At 45.1% G+C, this 22681-nt stretch overlaps 1 protein-coding gene across 5 annotated transcripts in view; it reads right to left on the minus strand.

Moving 5' to 3' along the window:
* The window catches only part of DISP1 (dispatched RND transporter family member 1), a 499375-nt gene that overhangs the window by 32433 nt on the left and 444261 nt on the right, over positions 1–22681 (minus strand). For all 5 annotated transcript variants that reach the window (XM_069233843.1, XM_069233844.1, XM_069233842.1 and 2 more), the window contains 3 exons: positions 18028–18151; positions 11906–12033; positions 285–373 (listed from right to left, as the gene is read on the minus strand). In XM_069233843.1, coding sequence (XP_069089944.1) covers positions 285–373; positions 11906–12033; positions 18028–18151 — 341 coding nt within the window. The remainder of the gene's footprint in view (positions 1–284; positions 374–11905; positions 12034–18027; positions 18152–22681) is intronic.

The raw sequence follows: 22681 nt of genomic DNA on the forward strand, positions 1-22681 counted from the left end.
TCACATTATACGGGTCCTAAGCTCACTGCTGATGCGCAATGGTTGCCAAAACGGAGATAGCCACTGAAAGAGCTTCTTAGTATAGATGTTGCTGCATAGTAAGATTGGAAGGACTAGGGATGCAAAATATCACAAGGAGGGCACAGACATGCAGAAGGCAGACTAGGGGTTTCTGGAGACAGAGGGAAACGCACAGGTAGGGAGTCTATGACTGCAATCTCCACCTACATGGTGACACATCCTAGCAGGGCAATGTGAGGCGAGTTAGTGTCTGCTGAACTTACTGGGGACATCGCAGAAGAAGCTATCCTTATGGAAGTTCCAGTCCGCTTGCCTCTTCTCTCGCTCCCCCGGCCACCTGTCATCTTGGTGACTGAAATTGAAGGAACATTATATAACCATTACATACAGCGATCATATTACTGGTATGATGTTACTGTAAGAGTGTTTCTCGAAAGATCGTTTAAGTGTCCTACCACACTGTGGGAGCGAGGACACACTGACTCACTATACAATCATCGTAAACCACTTGGAAACAGTAGAAAGAAATACAGCTCGAGTAAGAATATGCAATCTTCTATACATCACAAATCACTGAAATCAGCACGTGAATATATCCCATGTCTTTTTTTAATTAAACTTCCACAGTATACACTTAATCACCAAGCGATGGATGTGTGGTGGAGTCTACTCAGGTGAAGTTGCACATGATTTTACACCGGATCCGATTTGTTGACCTCCCAGTACAACATGGTGTGTCTGGGAGGCTGCTGAACAAGTTACTTACCTTCGGTAGCGCGCTCCGGCAGAGTCTTCACCTTTAGAGTATCCTAAAGAGCCAGACTGCATAGGGAACGAGTGCTCCTGCATACCAGCGGGCGGTATCGTCTCTCTCCTTGGTGAGTCCATACCGCCCTGTAAGTGACACAGAGAGCCACACAAGTGCCACCCCTCTGCGCTCTCAGTTTCTTTCTTTATGCTCCTTCCGACAGGTATTTGGAACTCCATTCGCAAAGTGACCAGTCTTCAGACTGTTCCAACATTCTCCACCAGTGTGTCAGCGATACAGAGTCACAGCAAAACCACAAGACGATACCTATTGACGCAATACTAAGAAAAATCTGCTTGTCCAGTCTGGCATCTAGTGACAGAGTAAATGTGAGGAATCCACAAGCAGAAGTAGCCATCAGAATGCACATTTGTGTAGGGTAAATAAAGTTGCCGATCGCATTATGGACATGCTGGGCTACCGCCAGGCAATACAAACTGCCCACTCCTCTGCTTGTGGGAATGCTCGTCTTATCACATACAACAACATTTTGAACTCCTTGGCTTAGTTTAATTAAAAGGCTTTTCACTGCCAAACTCTGCCCTTCCAGACAAGCTATCAGCATATTCACGTGGGTATCAAAGGCAACACCTGTAAAGAAAATATCAAAGTACAGGCAGAATCCAAAGGATCAGTCTCCCGCCGTTCGCCTGAGAACCCAAGATTATCTCGAGGGTCCCCCAAGGATCATCTCTCAAGCCCCAACCTCTTCGACCTCCACCTAGCTGACACCGTCCGATCGCACACGCTCAACATCATCTCCTATGCCGATGACATCCAGTTCAACCTCTCACTGTCTGAAGATCCATTCACCACCAAAGCCAACTTCCACAGATGCATCAATAACATTGCACACTAGATGAAAGACAACTGTCTCAAACTCAACATGGACAAGACGGAAGGCTTCATCTTTGGGAACACCACCTTGCCAGGGAATAACGCATGGTGGCTCAGGGAACTTAGCTCACCCCCTGTCCCAACAGGCCACGTCTGCAACCTTGGCATCATCCTTGACAGCAAGCTATCCATGAAGAACCAAGTCAACACAGTCTCATCCGCCTGCTTCCACACTTCCGCAAGATCTTCAGGTAGCTCCCAATAAACACCAGAAGAACGTCATGCAGGCTCTCATCACCAGTAGACTGGACTACGAAAACGCACTATACATTTGCACGCCTCCTGAAGAGACAACAGACAATATAAAACTCAGCGGCAAGACTCATACTCGACCTCTCCAAAAGAATCCACATCACACCCCATCTCAAGTAACTACACTGATTCCTGATACAGAAGAGATGCCAGTTCAAGAGGCTGACCCATGTTTACTTACAAGACCTTGCACAATGAAGGACCAGCATACATCAAAAAATGCCTGAACTTCCACCAATTGATCAGATACCTTTGATCTGCTTCCCTCTCCCTTGCAGACATCCCAAGGATGTGCTGAGCCAACAGCGGAGGACGCTCCTTCTCGCACCTGGCAGTCAAGGATTGGAACGACTTTCCCAACACCTCAGGACCAAACCGTCGCTCCAGTGATTCAGGAAAGACCTGGATGTCTGAATGATCAAACCTCCATGCAGCACCCAAACTTCTCTAGCCCCTTTTGGACCCTCACGGGGGGTTTGCAGCACTTTCTAAATGCTTGTTGATTGATTTTAAGTTGTTCATGGTGTGTTTACGTTTAACAACCAACACAGGAAGTTTTAGGTGAGTGCACCCTGAGGGGGAAGAAAGAGGACTTTGGCGAGGACTCTGTTGGTGCGACTCTGATCATCAAATATATTCAATGCCTGCTTTTGAATAGGGTAGCCCTTTCTGTGCATACGCAGCAGACGTTCTAGTTGGAGCTAGTCCAAATGATACCACATACAGAGCAAATATGCACCTTCTCACTCATGAGACAGACAGTAGGACGCTCAGCTGCTATACGCAGCTGGTTACATGATGCAGCACTTTTATATAGGTGGCCATGCAGCAAAAGCAACCTGAGCAGTAGGACATAGACTAAAGGTGAAAAAGCATAGGCAAATCCAATAGGTCTCACCTATACAAGAGCTATTGGCTTTGGCAATGTGTTTTGCTATGTTGTACATTAGTGTGGCTGCTGTTCAGTACAGCTAAAAGTCAGTGGCGTGGAGGGTCAGAGTAGAGTGTGGGAGTACAGTGTTGTAGAGTGGATTTGTTGGAGTGTCAGAGTGGAGTAGGGTGAGCAGAGTGTCGCAGAGTGGAGTAGGGTGAGCAGAGTGTCGCAGAGTGGAGTAGGGTGAGCAGAGTGGAGTAGGGTGAGCAGAGTGTCGCAGAGTTCAATAGAGGGAACAGAGTTCAGTGGCAGAGTGTGTAATAGAGTGGGATGGGGTGGAATAGAATGGACTGGATTGAGGTAGTGGGGAGGATTGGACTGGAATATAGTTGGGTGGATTGGGGTAGAGTGGGGCGTATTGGATTGAGGTAGAGTGGCATGGATTGAGTGGGGCGAAGTGGTGTGGGGTGGACTGAAATGGGGTGAGGTGGACTGGATTTGAGTGGGGTGGATTACATTGGATTAGGGTGGGTGGTCTGAAGTGATAGGGCTGGGGTGGATGTGATTGAGGTGGATCGAATTGGGGTGGAGTGGAGTGGATGGGAGTGGGGTGGACTGCACTGGAGTGGAGTGGCTAGGATTGGAGTGGAGTGCAGTGAACTTGACCAGAGTGGGGTGGTTTGGAACAGAGTGGGCTAAGTGGGGTGGGGTGAATTGAACTGGGATAGATTGGGTGGGTTGGAGTACAGTGTAGTGGATTCAGGTGAGTGGGGTGGGATGGATTGATTAGAGGTGGGGGCTGTAGTGGAATGGAGTGGATTGGAGTGAGGTGGATTGCATTGGAGTGGAGTGGCTAGGATTGGGGTGAACTCGACCAGAGTGGGGTGGTCTGGGTCACAGTGGGGTGGTCTTCTGGGTCACAGTGGAACGGAGTGGGGAGGACTGAACTGGGGTGGATTGGAGTAGTGTGTGGTGGATTGGAAGTGGGGGCTGTAGTGCGATGGATTGGGGTGGGGTGTGCTGGAATGGAGTGGGATGATTGCATTCAGGTGGGGTGGACTGGAGAGAGGTGGGGTGGAGTGGGCTGAAGTGGATTGCAGTGGGGTGGATTCGAGTGAATAGGCATGGGGTGAACTGGATTGGGGTAGGCTGGATGGACTGGCGTGTGGTGGGGTGGATTGGAGTTGAGTGGATCGGAACGGGGTGTACTGGAGTGAACTGAAATGGGGTTGGGTAGGGTTCACTGGGGGTAGGGTGGATTGGAGTGGGGTGGATTGGGGTGGGGTGAACTGTGGTGGATTGGAGTGGGTTGGATTGGGTTGGTGTGGATTGGATTGGAGTGGGGTTGACTATGGTGGTTTGGAGTGGGGTGAACTGAACTGAAGTAGGGTGGATTAACGTGGACTGGATTGCACTGGAGTGGGCTGGATTAAAGTGGATTATACTGGAATGGGATGGATTGGGGTGGATTGGAATGGACTGGGTGGACTAGGCTGATTGGAGTGGGATGGGTTAGGGTGGGATGGGTTGGATTAGGATTTGTTGGATTGGAGTGGGGTGGGGTGGATCAGGCTGGAGTGGGGTGGATTAGACTGGAAGGCGGTCGTCCAGAGAGGGGAGGATTGCATTTGGGTGAGGTGTATTGGATTGGAGTGGGGTAGATGGAACTTTACAGAGTTGTGGTGGGGTGGATTGGATTAGTGTGGGGTGGACTGGATTGTAGTGGAGTGGACTGTAGTTGGGTGAATTGGGATGGAATAGGTAGATTGGATCGGGGTGAAGTGGATTGTATTGTAGTGGAGCAAATTGGAGTGGAGCAGGTAGCTCTGGATTAAAGCGGGCAGATTGAAATGGATTTGAGTGGGGCAGGCTGTTTTGGATTGAAGCGGGGCAGATTGTTTTGGACTGGTGTGGGGAAGACTGAAGGAGGGGGGTTGGAGTAGGACAGGTTGTGTTGTATTGGAGTGGAGTGAACTGGAGTGGGGCAGATTGTTTTGGATTGGAGTGGGGCAGATTGTTTTGGATTGGGGTGCAGCAGATTGGAGTAGGGCATATTCTGGATTGAATGGGGCAGACTGTTTTGAATTGGAGTGGGGCAGATTGTTTTGGAGTGGAGAGAATGTGAGGGGGGAAGATTAGATTGGGGTGGGGTTGGAGGAAGGGAGTGGGGTTGAAATGGATTGGGAGTAGAATGGATTGGTGTAGGGTGGGGTGTATTGTAGTGGGGCGGATTGGAGTGGGGTGTACTGCACAATTAGGTGTTAAAGCATAATTTCAGAAATTACACATAAGAAACAATGTTTTGCAATATTTAGAACAAGGTAATAGTCATCTTTTGAGAACAGCGCCCACGAGCAAAAACCAAAGAAATGATGAGCACGAAGTAAGAAAAGACTTGGCAAAATAAAACGAGCATTTGCAATGCAATCAGTCTTGCAATTGTGAAAGTAAGAGCTCTTGGTGTTGAAAATGGCATTTTTTTTTTCACTTTTGTTTTTTTGTATGCAGTGGAGTAATGATATTTGTATTTTGCCATTCGTATGACCTTGCAGCACTGGAGAACCATAAAATGGGAAATAGGCTATGAGGGAGGGGAGACAAGAGTAATATGCTGGCTGAGGAAAAAAAGTCAGTAACATCATCATGGAAAAAGCAAACTCTCAGAGAATGCAAGATTAAGTAAAATATGTGAAATGTAAGCAGGAACAACATGGTAACATTAACGCTTTTAGAGTTATAATTGGTGGGCTGTAACAAATCTGCAACATTTACGGTTCTAGTGTGCATGAACCAGGGAAAGGGTGTAGTACCACAGGCTGTCCCTAGGTGTCCCTTGGTACCTCCTTATGTCACATAAGGTACTTTGTTATACACAGAAAAAAGTGCTTATTTTCTATTGGAATTTAACAACCAAGTGCTTTACTTTGTAGAACGCCCTGTTCCTGAAACTGTTCAATCTTAAAAAAACATAACCAGTAGAGTTTATTTGCAAAACTCAAAAACTAAAATAAAAACACCAACAGTGTTAAAAAAGCAATTTGGACTAAAACACACACACAACATAAGCAGGAAGTTCTAAGCACAGCAACATGAGTTTAAAAAGAACAAACCACATAGCTAAGTGAGCTGAAAACTCCATGTAAAAATGTATGAAATGAAGCTGCACGAGACTGCCGCACCGAGTGTTGACTGCAGGTGGCGGTGCCGTTTTTGCAAGTGTATTATAAGTTTAAAAGCACCTGCTGTTGCCATTTCTTACCACCATCTATTTTCAGGCAAAAATAAAAATGTCAACATAACTCCATGCTTAATGTTCTTTGTGGAGAGAGATCGGAAATCTGTCTAGTGGAAGTTTTGACTACGCAAGGTAGCGCAGAGAGCTATTACATAAATTATGACAAAGCAAATCACAGAAAACACGCAAAGATGATGATTACTGTGTCGGAATTGTAGCAACCTGAGCACCGATCGACTGGGAATTCCATCAATATAAGCACAGAATCGGAATCCTAGCAAAAACAAAACGTTCCAAAACCAATAATAAAATTGTTTCAAAACGAGTGAATTGCATATTTAAACAAAATAAACAATACAAGTAAAATACAAGCCAGCATTTGTAATCCTATGCAAAAGCAAACAGTCACAAAAGCATTTTGAAAGACAGGCCCAGGAACGAATGAAAGTGATGGGGGTGAGATGGAAGGGGTTAAAGCCCACAAAATCGATTACAACATGTCAAAGAGCAGTTAGCTATTAAAAATAAAAAATCTTTGCAATTTTGTTGGTCTTGCTGGGCATATTTTTGCCAGTCACAAGCCTTCCGTTTGCAGGGCACTAGAAGTTAAAAAGAACCAAATAGTACCTCAAACATGTCGGGAAGCATCAGACGGGCACTGATTAAGTGGAATCAATCAGTGCTTGGGTTCCTGCGCTACAGAGGGGAAAGGAAAAGGTGCTTGGCCTGCAGTGATGAATCACACGGCTGTAAAGAAGAGTGCCTCGCAAGCCCCAAAATGGTAAGTGACAGGCGGGCTCCAATCTCTTTACTATACTCAACAGTCTCGCAAGCGAGATGCATGCGCTAGCGCATGTACTTGCAAGCTCGACCCTAAAAAACCCTGCTAGAATTCAAACCTTGAAATAAAGAATTGCTCGGTGGTCATGTCTACAAACTAAAAGAGAACTGAGAAAATAATATCCAGAGAAACTGAGATTGGAATATGGTTCTCTAGAGCCATGAGTCACATAGGATCATTGCTATAGTTTAGTAGCAGAGACTGAGGGAGGTGCATTTGAAAATGTTTAGAGGTGTCTGTGTGCACCAGTGATGGAGTCAACATCACAGCCCCAAGCTTAAAGGAAATAGAGTGCTATTTCACTACTCATTTGCCACAGGAAAGTCACACATAAGTGCTTTAAATGGACCACTGGAGACCATATGACTAATGTCACCTCTCCCAGCTGGCCTCCCCAACCCAGAGGCGCTGCATCCATCACCACTGTTAACTCTGGTCAGGGAAGGAGAAGAGTCTGCCACTGACCACTGCATGTTGTTTGTGGTCTAGTCCAAAATCTGTGTGTGGTCACAGAGATTCCCCGGATGCTGTAACCACTGGGGCTTCAGGTCCCACTACAAAGCCTGCATAAGTAGCCAGGGATGCTTGACCTGCAGGAGGCATTTCCTGCAGCTTCAGAGTCATCCTCACTGAGATTCAAAACGAGGATGAAACCTCGGGATCATAACCTGAATGTCCTAGACTCTCCTCTCTGGGGGCAAGGCATGAAACTGCACTGTACACAGAATAACTCAGATGAAAGGAACATTTGTGAAGCAGTAAGGTGTGATTTTAGGCAAGCGGATAGTGAACCCCCAAAGACAAGAGTTTCGACAGTCTGGAGGTGGGTGACAACTGGCTGGGGTGAGCCAGTCTTCAGCAGCCAGTCGGCAAGGTAGGGGAATACTGAAACCTCCTACCTCCGAAGGTTCACCCCAACCACAGCCATTTCTTTCATGAACACTCAAGGGGAGGTGGGTGAGGCCACAGGGGAACACAGCAAACCGAAAATGCTCCTGCCCCACCAAGAACTGCAGAAAGCGATATGGAAATAATCGTTTTGCTGGTCCAACACTGTATTCCAGTCTCCAGGGTTGTGGGCAGGGAGGACCTAGGCTAGAGTGAGCATTTTGAATTTGTCCTTCTGCAGAGAGGTGCTGAGAGGGTTAAGATCTTAATTAAGGCCTCTGCCATCAGCATAAGAAAGTAGGGGAAGTAACATCTAGTTCCTACTTTCAAGGCTAGAACTTTCTCTATGGCCGCTTTGGCCAAAAGGGCCTGCACTTCCTGCTGGAAGGTGGCAGATTGTTTTCCGTCAGCTGCTGTGAGGATGGTGGAAGATGCGTCACAGTTAAAATACAAACAAATGTCAGGGTGTAGGCCTGCTGGACAAATTGCAGGACCCACTTGTCTGAAGTGATGGCTTGCCACCCCGGGAGAAAATTTCAAATCTTGCCTTTAACAGGATTGGCGTGCACCTAAAAGAGCACACTAGGGAGGTTTTGCAGTGGGTTGGAGAAGGGGATTAAGTTGCTCACTGTCCACGTTGTCTCTAGGAACGACAGCTTTGGCCACGAAAAAACAATATGGTTTGCTGTAGTGATGCTGAAATCCCCTACCATAACCACAGAAGAGGCCAACCTGCTTCCGAAGCTTATGCGTTCAAGCCGGAAGGCCCAAGAAGCTTACTGTGATCCCTTTAAAGAGCTTGAGGCCTGGGTCTACCTTCTGACCTAGGAGACTAGAGCCATCAAAAGGCATGTCCCGTAGGGATGATTGGACATCCCTGAAGAATTCTGCAGACTTCATTCAGGCATGTCTTAAGTGCCACATTGGTGCCAGCTGCCCCACCCAGGCAATCAGTAGCCCAAACCACAGCGAACCGTGGATTTTGCTGTATCACAGCCATCCTGAATTTCTTGTGTAATGGTGGGACTCAAGTCCTCCAGTACTGGAAGTAGTACCTGAGCAATGGAATCTGAAAGGGCATGACAATCACAGCCCAATAGGAAGCTGGCATTGAAAGACCATAATGCCAGGCTAGTGGAGGAGAACATATGTTTGGTAAAGGTTTCAATCCGCTTGGGGTTTCTAACCGGTGGGTGGTAGGTAAAGTGTTGGGGTTTACCCTGCTTATAGACGCTTGCACCCCCAGGCTTTCTAGTTTTTGATGTTGCTTTAGAAATGTCAGGTTACCCGGGGCACGGCACTGGAACATTACTGTTTGCCTATTTACCACTTATCCAGAACATGGTTTGCCCAAGTCCCAAGAAGCGCGCCAGAGAGGGTCTCATTGAAAAGCAGAAGAGGCTCAGTAATAATTTGACCACTGCGGAGAACTTCATAAGAGCATTGTTTTTCACCTTCATAGTAAGCAACAAGAGGTCAAGAACCTCAGCCATCCTTCAGGTCACTACTGTAAACAAGGTGTTCTCTTGCGCTTTCTTTAGTAGCCTTCCCAGGTGGAGGGCCAGACCAGTGTCCGGAAAAGTATACAGTCCACTAGCATCTTGCAGCTTTTCATACCAAGTGCCCTCACTATATGCTTGAGCAAGTTCATCTCCATCATAATGGTCATCAGAGTCTGTGCCAAAAAGACTGTAGGCCTTTCCTAGAGGTAAGGGTAAAGTATATGTCCGACTGGTTGCCGGAAGGCTGCAGTATAATCAGGGAGCTACTCAGTCCAAGCGGAGTAAGCTTGGAGTAAGACAGCACTATCAGTTTTGTTTCAATATCCAGCATCAATGCTCTGAGGTTTTGCAAGGGTTGGAGTGTCAAGATCAATGTCAGTACTGAAGCTGATGCCTGTAACGGGTCCAGCCGTTCCAGCGGGCTCAAGGGGGGACTCGCAGGCAAAGTTCTAGTTGGAGGTCCTCACTGTTCCTTGGGGCCTAGAAGCACACCAGAGGGAGCTGGCAGCATGCCACAAAGATGCAGCAGTGCTTCACGGCACTTGTGGACTCAATGTGGTGTCTCCAAGGGGGACCCAGAAACTTGGGTTGCCCCGGGAATAGAATCAGAATCGGCTAGAGGCATGTTTATGCCCTCATGCCTTCTCAGGAGTTTGAGAGTAGCCAGAAGGGCCTGAGACCCATCTGGACTTCTTATGCTTCCTTTTTGACTTACTTGAGGACTTCGATTGCACCAAAGAGCTGTAGTGGGAAGGTGACTTTCACATCAACCTTGGTGACATACAGCTTTGCCTCGCAGCCGCGAGTGGCCTTTTGATTCATCAAGGTGCACTCACCACAGGTCTTGGAGTCGTGGTCCAACCTCAAGTACAAAAGACAAACCTGGTGGGTATATATCACAGACATTTGCTTCCAACAAACCCTGAAGATTTGAACCCTGTGGTTTTAAGGAAAAGACCTTGCACACCCGTATTGAAAGTCAATTTGAGAAAGCAGTCTATTAAAGAGACAAGGTATAGCTCTGGATCCAAGTCTAGTGGTCATAGAAAGAAAGAGCAAGTTGGCTCATGAATGGGGCTTACATGCGGCTCTACACGTCACTTCAAGAGCGGAATGTTGTCGGCACACAGCAGCACACTACAACTTACTCATAGTGGTATTGTTGAAGATTTTCTAGATCCAGTTTGATGCCTGGGGAATATTCAAAAGATGAGGAATCTATGGTTTGAAATATCTATCAGAAGCTGTGAGGCACAGAAGGTAGCTGCTAATGCCAAAGAGGGGCAACAAACTGTTGTAACATACTGCCTCATTATGCATGCCTGCAGAGTGTAGGAGATGGAACAACCCGGAGTATCCAGCAACCAACGGACGGGTCTACTGGTCTCTGCAGAGGGTCACCAATACTAGCAACTGTACTCAAAACCTGCAAAGCAGTGACACTGAGACATCTCAATAGCATACACTGTATTTGAAACAGGACACCTGTCAGCAAGGTGTCCCAAGGTACACAGGAAGGGAGCAACCCCAAATTAGCAGCCAAGGGTGCCCCAACTTGCACAGGAGAAACATGCCAAGCATTGCGGCTAAAAAAGAAAGACATTTTTGCTATTGTACTAGCACATTAGAAGACACAGAAGTAATAACCGAAAAAGTAAAAAAAAAAACACAACATCGCATCAACTCTCATCTCCTTCAGTGCTGTGACTGGAAAAAAAGAAGTCTGTGCTCTAAAGTTGCACAGTGCAAAGGCAATAAGGAACACACAAATACCACACCAGCAATTCCCATGAACCTAGGGCGACATACCAATTCACTCTTAGTCAAAAAACATGAACCAATGGAAAATACACACCAGAAGCCTTGACCCTCAAAGGGGTGCCAGAGCAGCTGACATGTATCGGGGAAGATAACCCACAGGCAAGAAGCAATGGGTACCACGTTAAAACCCTCAATCTCTTGAACGCCCTGCAAACCTATCAGTCGAAGATCAGCGAGGAAAGAACAGAGACAACAGCAAGAGGACATCTCACTTTTGCAAGGATTACCTATTACTACAGCTCAGAAGGTAGAGCTGTCAGAAAGGGCCTCGCTATAATAGCTGGCCAAAGCATACAATGGTAAGTAGGATCATGGAAGACTGTGGTCGGAGATAGGAGTGTGAGGATTTATTAACACAAATGGGAAGGAGCCCAAGGCCACTAATGGAAAGACAATACTAAGCCCAGACTCACAAAGAGAATAAATCTAAAAAGTACAGTGTGGGCTGAGGACTCACCCTCACCCAGGACTGTGACAAGAACAGACAAAGTGAGTGACTGTGCAAGAAATACAGGACATACAACATGATTGTGGGACTTATGAAAATGTTACCACCCCAATCTGATGACTCGTGAAAAAGCAGGAGCCAAAATACTAACACCCTGAGGGAAGTGTCATGTCGACTTAAGCATATTATCCCCTCCCCCCGGGGAGGACTGGAGTGGAACATCTGGTGGCTAGCTGTCACAATTCTTATGCAAACCTTTGCAAGGTACCCAAAAACATAAATTCAAATAAATAACTTGCAATGGTTAATACTTCCTACCTCTTTGCTTGTTCATCAGCATACTTGAAGGGATAGTTTGCTAATGTTGCCTGGTACCCAGTGTTTTTCACCATATTGTTCCACGTGACCAATCTCTGGCCTATCGCTGTCCCCCTTGGTTCAAAACCCTACAAAACAAATATAAATAAAAGTCACGTATTGCATTTCAGATTCAACAGCGATTTAGTCCTAGTAATAAGTACAGCAAGTGAGATTCATAATGTCTGTTTTAATACTTCTCGCATGTTGGAGGTGCAGGGACCATATACAGTGCGCCAAAATTTGAGCAGCCACTCACAGCTAGGACGGTCACTACAGAAAATCTTTTTTTGCCACAAGTTCGTGGAATTTCTACGCTAGGAGTTGGTACAGCCATGGGATGCACACATTCCCCACAGTATGTCCCTGACACTATTTCCTCTGAGGCTTATGCTTTCCGTGCAAATTTTATTGAGCCTATTAAAATAATCTGCCAATCATAAGTAAAGCAGGACAAGAGGAGTAGCACTGGTAAAAGCAGGAAGTCTTTTGTTAAGAGTACCAGAGTGATTACCTAGGTGAGTAACCGTTCCCTACTTTCATGTCTGAGCTTTCAGTGCCGGGCTCGTTGCCAGTAACAGCAGATGGCTGAGTGAGTTCAGCCACACGAGTTTTAATCCCAGCAAGGTCAAGTCAGTAAAATGAGTAGCATCGAACTGAGCAAAAGTAATAACTGTTAGTTACAGTTCTGACAAGCACCAAAATGAGAGTAAGAATTCCTACAAAAAACAAGTTAACATTATTATCATGACACGACAAGGTGAACACCTCGAAGGCTGTGATATTTCAAGTTCGGTATCAGTAACCAGACTGAAGGTCTGCTAGCCAAGTTGGGGAATGGCTCTAAACCTGTTTGTGCTCGTAAAATGAAGGAGTAAGTCTGCACAAATGAGAACAGGTTGTAGAAAGTTACTGAAGCTGCATTTCTTCTCCAGTCGAGTGGTCGTGAGCACCATAGATATACATCCCTCCTTGCACTGAAGTACGGCTGAATGTCGAAATTATGGAAAATTCAGGATACAATCCAGAGATGAAGAGCATGGCTGGTTTATAATGGACATATGTCAAAAGTTATCATCTCCTCTAGGTATGAACAAAACAAAGAAAGTCAGAGGATTACTATGAAGATTCACGAACCCCATGAATTGTCCTGAAAGTGCCGACGCCAAGGAAAGAACACCGGGGGAGACAAATTGTAGTTGAAATGGAAATCTAGATCACATCCAGATCAACAAATGAAGTACCTCTTTTCTATTGATAAAACTTGTTTAAAATGGTGTGGTTCTGAATCGAAGTGCCTGGAGTTCAGTGGCTTACTAATTCCCCTGATTTAGGAAGTTAGTACACAGGGGTGGGGTAGCAGATTACATTTGAAACCGTTTTGCCGGCCTTTATCGTGACTGTTGCAAGAAATTACTTTATAAGTTACAGCATTCTTCAGTCTGAGACTGCACAGGTCCACATGCTGAGCATATTTCTGCTATCTAGTGGTTGGCACATAACATCAAGTAGTATCCTAAGGCGGAGGCAGGCCAGAGGATGAAGTAGTTCTCAGCACAATGTAACCACTACTTGCTCACCTGTAAATCTTTTCTTGTATTAACACCAATAAAACAATTTGTTGTGAAAGTCTGACCAGAGCTCTGAGCTGCATCTCTACCAGTTTCGTACAAAGGAGTATTTGCCACAGAGGCAACAGCGAATCACTGTTCTCTCGATGAAAGTGATGGCTGTTTCTTTCGTAAAGAATAATAAGATTGTATATGTAATACAATCTATAAATGCCTGTATTAGAATTCAGCAGCTACATATCAGAGGATCCATAAGCAATGTACCTAGCCTTTCTAACCTTCCATTTTCTTGTTCACATAGTAAATTATGGCACTTTTTTCATGGCTTTCAGGTCTGGCATTAGCAACGACCTTGATTTCACTAAAATACTTATTTATAGGGGTTTTCAGCCAGCCCTCTTTATCCATTGGTCTCTGCACTGTCGCCCACATTGTATTGAAGTCCCCGAGCAGCATGGGGCGTTGCGTCGGCCCACCCCCATTCTGTGTGAGTGGGAGCATCCTGCTGAAGCACAATGTCATCCCCTACAGAGAGTAGCCCCCTTCAGTGTCAGGACTTCTGGGCCCTTACACGCTTTTACAAAAAACATTCTCTCATTTTATTTCTCTCCCGCTCTTTTCTTTTTTGTTTTTACTTAGCAAGTACCTGGAGAACACTGCATCCCATACAGATGCTGCTTGTAGACTTGATATTTGTAAGTAGATTTCCAACCCATTCACAGATGACATCAAGTGTGTGCGCATGCATGCACACACGTGTGAACACAAGGTGGGCTATCTGTGAATACTTTTCGAAAACTTCACTAGAAAAACATCTGCCTATACATGCACACGCATGGATGGCCATTTTTTTCCTTCAAGTTAGACCTCACCATCACAATCTTGGTGAAGGACACGAAGCGACCAGGAGCAGTGGATCCTTCAAGATCAAGGCCTCCTGCAAGCGTCTGAGAAACCCGTTTCCTTATCTGGGTGTAGAAGATCCAGGTTACGGTGCACTGAAGTGTCTCCTGTCTCCTGGGAACAGTGCAGGCGGCCGTTTCTGGTCCTGGGCACTGACCCTGGTCTGAAGTCTCCGGTGACTTGTAATGTGGAGTTGAGCCCGTCCATTCTGTGGGTGGTCTCCATTGAAGTAGCCATCTAGAATAAACTATCCTCCAGAAACCTGCTCTGCCCATACAGCTAGGCCTGATTTCTCAAGGATGGAAGCTGTCGAGGATAGCACCAATCAGGAAACCAAGAACGCAGGCACAGTGTGCCATGCTGTGTTAGATACATTTAAAGATTTCATTTCGGGGAACAGGATGCGTAAAAGGAAAGAAACACTCTGAGGTGTCAGCCTCATTACAGCTAGCCACCAGATGTTCCACTCCAGTCCTCCTGGGGGGATCAGGAGAAAACCAGGGGCAATACAGCCACTACCTACTGTGCTGATCCATTTCCTTGAGAAAGAGAACTTTGCACTGATTCCTCTGGAACAGCACTTATGCTCTTAGGAGGTAACTCAGCTTTAGCTACCTGCCTCACTGGGATGCATACCATACCAGCATTCCTTCTTTCAGTGTTTGTGGACTCCATGGTGCACAGTTCACATTCATCCGACCACTTATACAAGTAGCAGCTGCAGAAGAGTATGCACCCATTTCAGCTGCAGGATGTGCCTCAAGTTGTCCTCCAGTCTTTCCTTTGACTCCTTCCTGGGTGCTCGGAGTGCAAAAGTTGAACGCTAGAGACTCTAGCAGATTCTCTTCTCATAACCTTGGTGTTGCTACTGTGGGCTCCATAGCAGCTCGGCTTCCAGAGTGCCCACAGCAATCGACTCCCTCACTCAGCAGACTTCATCCAAGATACAAGAGCAATCTTGGTCCCAGCCGCAACTGCTGCTCCGAACAGTGGAGGTCCAGAAGAGGTCCCGTTTGGGAGAGATAGACAACCACTGAGAAACATGTACTGGTAACCAAGAGTCCCTGCACCCATAATGGCCAAGGTGTTTGAGATACTGTCCACTGTGACGGGCACCATCCTGACAGAAGGAAGGTACTTAAGCCTGGGTGGATGCAATGGTGCCCATTGCCCCTAAGCAAAACTTGACCGAACATTAAAGCATCAAGTAGGCCCCAGAAAATGGGAACAAACCTTAATCTGAACTGGTCTAGCCTTTGTGTCCAAAAATCACTAGATCAATCAATTTTGGTCACAGCCGATTCCCAGACTGGTGAAGTAACATCTTTCATCATGGACAGTGAGATGAAGAGTCTACAGACGTGCAGGAAAAAGATCTTCCAAACCGTCTGTCTCTAACGATTGAGGTTCTGTCACTGGGAACTTATGAGGATCATCCCACCTACATGTTCAGTTGAGGATGTAACTGGCAGAAACAATAGTGCAAACATCTCGCAGCCACGGTAGCCCACCTGAGTAGGATAGATACATTCTTCTCCAGGGCCACCAAGCCATTAAGAAATGGGCCTAATGCAATTATATCCCTCTGGTGTGTTATTCAGACACATCTGGCACCTTATTCTGTTTCTCCCAGGTTGATAGACAGAGCTTTCAAGGCAAACTCATCCTGCAGCCAGAAACTGCCGATTGTCTAGTGCCTTTTTAATGTACATAACATAGGTCAGGTGCAAAGGTTTGCTTCAAGCTCTATCGACCTTGCAGTAATCCACAAAACTGCACAAGGGCTGTATATTTTCTTCTGTCTCACTCTTCCTTCGTTATGAAAGTTTTGTCAGAGTTCTACCTAAATGAAGAACTATTCTGCTAACCTTCTTTTCCAGTCCTCCCATGCCTCCTTGGCCAAGATCCTTCTTGGACATGAAACATACTGTGTACTTTTATTTTGACCGAACAATAGGACTTATGTTCTCCAGATCAGCCTTTTTTTTTACCCTTGGGAGCAATGTTGCTGGTCGAGCAGAAGAAGGCACCACTTCCAGATGAATAAAGGCATGCAGCACCTGCTGTGCAGTGGCATGCTATAGTATGGGTAAGGTGGAAGTGCATGTCTGGCAGCAATCTGGGCTACCTCACACTCATTGTGCTGTTACTATGCTCTAGAGTCTTCCTCCTGTAGCTTTGCAAAACTTGGCCAGGAGGTTCAGAACGTGCCACAGGTGATAAGAAATGAATCAGGATGTAAGAGCAGAACAAACTTGTCTTAAATTTTAACAGTAATAAGTGTATGTGTGTGTGTATACATATATGTATACATATACACACACACACACACACACACACACACACACAGTGCACCTACACCAACAATGGTATTATGGGGACTATCGTTTTTAAGGCTGTATAGGATCTTTCCTATTATGAACACCGCCTGCTGAACCCTCTGTCATTAGTATAACACAAGGACACTAATTGGCTCCTTTGTCAAACAGAAGCGAAGTGGCGAGTGGACTCATACATGTACGGACAAAGACATTATGGGTACGTCGTACTGGCACTTGATCTCCAAATTTCAAACAGTTATAGGAACTCCTTCAGGTCCTGCCAGGAACTGCCGCAAATTGAGAATGAGGAAGAGCCTACAGACAGACTAACATCATGAAGGCAACGTTATCTACTCTCATCAGTATTCTAGACTATGCCATCTTTTAAAGGATACGTTTGTTTAGAAAGTAAGGCAAGCTATACCTAAAGCCACTCAGAGAAAAGTCTTTTGTGGGTTGGGAATTAATTTTGACTCCTTTTTCTTGACTGCAAACCTCATTTTGTGCAGAGGGCACAATGACCTTTAAATAGGTCATGATTTCATGCACAAAAATAAGCTACCTCCCCCCACTGTCAGGAAAAACTGATATACTGATGAGGTATGATCCTCTTGTATGCTACTCCTCTTAAAAAATAAAATAAATAAAAAAGCACTATCCCCTCTCCTGTCTTACTTCATGTTCATTATTGCACTTGTTTCGCCTTGATGGTGCCTAAAAAGATCCGGATATTACCCGTGAAACTCAATGGGTCAAAGTATGGGCAGACACGGAGGCTTGCTTGTGGAGGTGGTCTGACATCTAACACGAAGCCTTTTGCTGAACAGCTTGCTGCAGATTGAATTAGTAATAGCCTTGATCAACTGTAAAACTAAGCCTCCTGTTTGTGCCTTATGTACAAATTTGCAAGTAGAAGTATATTGTTGCTATAGACATAAATATTCTGTTAATGGGTACAGGGATGATAGTGCTCAGCATTAATCATTCAGTAATGTATTTTTTTGCTTTAACTGTGTGGCAGTAGTTCTACAACTTTATTCTCTGGGTCATGACTAGTGTGGTGTGGCCGGTTCTATCAAAGGGAGGCCACCTGCGAACTCATGTCATACAAGCACTGAGGAAGCACACATTTCTGTTAATAATGCATTTCCCGTGCTCCATCGCCATCTTCTACAAATATTTTTATCAGGAAAGCTTTTATAATGTTGTCACAAGATTTTTTGCGTTTGTACGGCACAAACTAGGAAATTGTGAAATGCATTTGAAAGTAACAACAATGTGAACTCACCAGCAATGGATCAGAGAAGTCTGGAAGATCGGGCACTAAAATTCCAGCCAGTGCACAGACCACTATTAACAAGGTGCACATGCCCAAAACTACCACCGGCCAATCAGCTATCAGGGCAGAGTAACTACAATGAGAAGAAAAGACACTTATCAGAGTCATGTCACGAAAACACCAAAATAGGATTCTGAAACGCTTCACTATACATATTTAGCATTTTTTGTTAGCCACTGTCTGAAAACAAACGGAGTCATTTAATAAAGCGAGTAACCCGCAGTTTGCGTTACTGACTTACACCAAATAAAATGCTATCCCTGCACTCACAGGGTTCACATTGACATTCGTTCTACCGAACCGTGAATACTGTCAAGTTAGGGACATCTCAAGCAGGGGCCGTTGGAGATTGTTATCCTAAGAAGAAAAGGCTGATGAATGCACTTACTAAATAGCTTTGGAAAAATATAGCATGAGAAAAGAGAAATACTTTACTGCAAATGAACTTCCAAGCAGGGTGGCTGCTTCTGTGGGGTGGTTGATGTTTGGGGCATTACAAGAGCCGGTGTGTTGATCTCAGCAGAGCTTTGGTGAGGCATGCCTAAGTAAGGTATTTATGGTTTAAAAATGTCTGTGCCATTTAGTACATGCTACCGGTAGGATCACTGTGGGCTCATGTTGCTTGTGCACATTTCTTATGACGAATGGGGCGATGAGGTAGCATGCTGGGGACCGCAAGTTCTCTTGCGCAGGTTCAACGTGTTCGACCTCTTTCCCACTCAAGATGTAATCAGTCGGGAGTCTGTGTGGGGCATCAATTGTCACAGTGAACATAGCAGGTGCCCTCATCGCTACAGACAGCCTTTCCCCCTTCAAAGATGAGACTCCCAATTCAGACTGCCCTGGGTGCTCCTGTGAAACCCACAGCTTTTCACCCTGGTCCACTGTCCGCATGCTCTGCGCATGTGGTTTATGATGTGCACTTCCATGAACTGAAGGAGGTGAGAGTCTACACTTTAAAACACGAAAACCAAAGAAAAGTGAAAACAAAGGTAATAGGGTGCGTGGACCTGGTGTGAAGTTTCAGCATTTCAATTCTACAGAACAAATCTCCCAACAGGACAAACATATCGGAGGCTGCAAACAACCACTTCATTGGTCTAATTGAAATTCCAGAGACGGATCTTGCATCAAGGCAAAAATAGGTGACCAAAGAGGACACGACTGGCAGGGGAAGGCCACGCTACCCTAACAAGAAACTTAGGGCACTCCTTTGTCGAAGAGGAGGTAAAATATCACAATAAAGAGGCAAATCTTTGCACTGGTCGTGGTACTGACAACCCGCCTACAAAGCTGATTATCAGCAAACTATAGATGCTTGGCACACAATGTTAGGAGTGGTCTACCTTGCAACAGAGGCCAAGGTGGGCTGGTTAAGTAGGGGTTAGTGCAGGCCCACTGTCAAGAACTGAAGCAGATGGGCAGGAGTGGCTGGAGTTGGAGAGCCAGCTAATTCCGTATGTAGGCAAGCAGGTTAGAGTGAACGGACATACACACACGCCTCTCGTGTGTCAGCACACACTCTTAAAGGGATGGGAGAGTGCACCGCAAAGTGCCCTAAATATGCTTGCACCATTAATTCACACTAGAGGTCCTTTAGAAGGTAATGTTGATATCATCTCCGTAAGTAAGGTAAAGAGGCCCTAGATATAAATTTGCAGATACTGGTCCAGTATTTTAAAAGTGCAAAATGTGCCACAAAAACAGTGAGAAAAAACCGGTCTAATTGTTGTCAGTGTTGGCTAATTTTCTTTTTGTTGCCTGACCTGCTTTCTTTGCCCCAGTCTGACCTTGCTCTATAGTGGTGCAAAGCATACATAAAATATTTATATTAACTGAACATGGGACTTAACTATCTAGTTCGAATCTTAGAATGCAAAATATGTAACAAAAGTGTTGCTACATAAACAATTTAAACCTGGTACCACATGAAAACTGGAAATCTGAAAAACAACTCATGTCTAGCTACCAATGACTAAGCATAAAGTTTCTTTCTTTTCGGTGGAGTTTTGCAGCTTGAAGAATTTTCTGGATTCACGTGCTGTGCATTATTCCACCATCCAGTGGGTGGGTCTGGAAATGCCTCCAAAACTTGTTGTCCTTTCTTTATTTTTGTGTTTGTGGATGTTGGGGGGGGGGGGGGGTCAACATACCTCCATTTGGTGTCCCTTGTGATGTCATCCCACTCTCTCCAGCTTCCTCTTCATTATCTTCTTGGCGGAGGTGGGTGGGTTACTTGTGAATCCAGAAAATTCTTCAAGCTGCAAAACTACGCCGACTGGTAAGAAACTTTGTTTTGCGGTGTGAATCTTTTCTGGATTCACCTGCTGTGCACTGACTTTGAACGGATGGGTTGAAGATGAAAACTGATTACTAAACAGATGTTGCAAATTTTTGTGTCCCACTTGAGCTTCATTATTCATTTGTACATATATGCAGTAATGTTTAGTGACTGTGTGAACTGATGACCAAGTTGCAGCCATACAGATGTCTTGTAACGGTGTATTTGCTAGCAAAACAATAGTTGTTCCTTTCTTCCTTGCTGAGTGAGCTCCTGGAACTGATTGCAATGGTTTCCCTGCATTCTTGTGACATAATTGAATATCTTTTGCTATCCATCTTGCAATTGAATTCTAGGTTACTGGTCTTCCTAGGAATCTGTTTGCAAAGGAAATAAATAAAGAGTTGTTTTGGTTTTCCAAAGGGCTTTGTTCTTTCAGTAGAAAACACAATAGCCTGTCTTGCATCTAGTGTGTGCAATGCTCTTTACACATGATTCTTTTAAAGTTTGAAAGAAACGTGGTATTTGTATAGTCTGATTTATGTGGAATCGTGAAGTTACCTTAGGTAAGAATTGAGGATCAGTTCTTAACACAAGTCTGTCCTTGTGTATTTGAAAATATGGTTCTTGTAAGGTGAGCGCCTGCAATTCACTTACCCAGTACAATGAACTTATAGCCACTAAAAAGGCCGTCTTTAAAGAGAGCATTTGTAGATCTGCCTTGTGTAGCGGTTCAAAGGGACTCCTCATTAACTGTGTGAGGACCACATTTAAATTCCAAGCAGGGGCTGGTACCGTTTTTGGTGGAGCGATCCTTTTTGCCCCTTCTGAAAATCCTTTTACTACTGGTGTCATGAATAAACTTCTCTCTATGTGTCCTCTTGCGTAAGGCACTATCGCAGCTAAATGTACCTTTAAAGAAGCATAATTTAGATTGCAAACTACAAGGTGCATTATATTTTTCAGCACTGTCTGTTCCTTTGTATTCTTTCTTAGAATACCTTATTTATAACACTAGCTAAATCACTTTCTAGTTAATGATTTCCTTTCTTCTTTCAGGACAGCCATTGTCTTTTCCGGCAGCTTTAAACGCCCAAATTCTAAGTCCTCAGGAGCCATGCTGAAGTTAAAGGATTCTGGCTTTGGATGTAGAATCCTTCCCCCATTGATAACAGGTCTTATTTCTTTGGAAGTTTTATTCTCCCTTGTGCCAGTTCAATCAGCTCTGAGAACCATACCGGTCTTGTCCACTGTGGAGCAATTAGAATTAGTAGCATTTCGCTGATCTTGCATTTTCTGATCACCCTGTTTATCAGAGGTAATGGGGGAAAATCGTATGCAAATCTCCCTAACCAGTTAATCAATAGTGCATTCCCCAGTGATTGGTTGTACGATCATCTGGAGGCAAAGCATTGACATTTTGCATTCCAAGGTGTTGAAAATAGATCTGTTTCTGTAGTTCCCCATTCCTGAAAGATGCTTTGAAGAAGGGACTGGATGACTTCTTATTCGTGAGAGCATGAAACTGGTCTGCTCAATCTGTCCGCTTTAAGATTGTTCTTCCTTGACAGGTGAACTGCTAAGTAGGTCCATCTTCCTTTGGATTGTCCACCTCCAAATATCTTGTTTTTTTGGATAGCGGTAGTGATTGTGTTCCCCCTTGTTTGTTGATATAGAAGATGGCGGTTGTATTGCCTGTTTGAATGAAAATTGATTTTCCCCATATCTCTTTCTTAAAGGCTTTTAAAGCTAGGAACACTGTTTTTAGTTCCAAAATATAGATACGTTGAACCGCTTCCTGATCCTTCCACACTCCTCATACTCAGATTGTCCAAGTGTGCCCTCCCATTCTTTATGCAAAGTGCCTGTTGTGATGGTCACTGTAGAAGTTGCTCCCAAAAATGTTTTCCACCGAGTAATATGTGCTCTGTTCTACCACGCTATATCTTCTTCCACTTTCTGTGCGACAACAACTAGATCTTCCCAACTCCCTGTAGCCTGTGACCACTGATATTGCAGCCACTCCTTTGATGGTCTCATGTGAAGTTCTGCATATGGAATCCAAGGAACGCAAGTAGCCATAATTCCCAGCAATTTCTCCAACGCCCTCCCTATCAGAGCTTGCCCGTTCTGGTAGCACTGATTTTCCATCAGTAGGGTATGGATTCTCTTCTCGCTTGGAAAACGTTTCCTTGGATAGAGTTGATCCTTACTCCCAGAAACATTTTCTCCTGCTCTGGTTCTGCCGATGATTTCTCCATATTTATTGAGAATCCCAAGGTGAATAGTGTTTTCATCACCTTCTGCATGTGTTCTTTCCAT

Source organism: Pleurodeles waltl, chromosome 5 (assembly GCF_031143425.1).
Source record: "Pleurodeles waltl isolate 20211129_DDA chromosome 5, aPleWal1.hap1.20221129, whole genome shotgun sequence".
Classification (NCBI taxonomy): Eukaryota; Metazoa; Chordata; class Amphibia; order Caudata; family Salamandridae; genus Pleurodeles; species Pleurodeles waltl.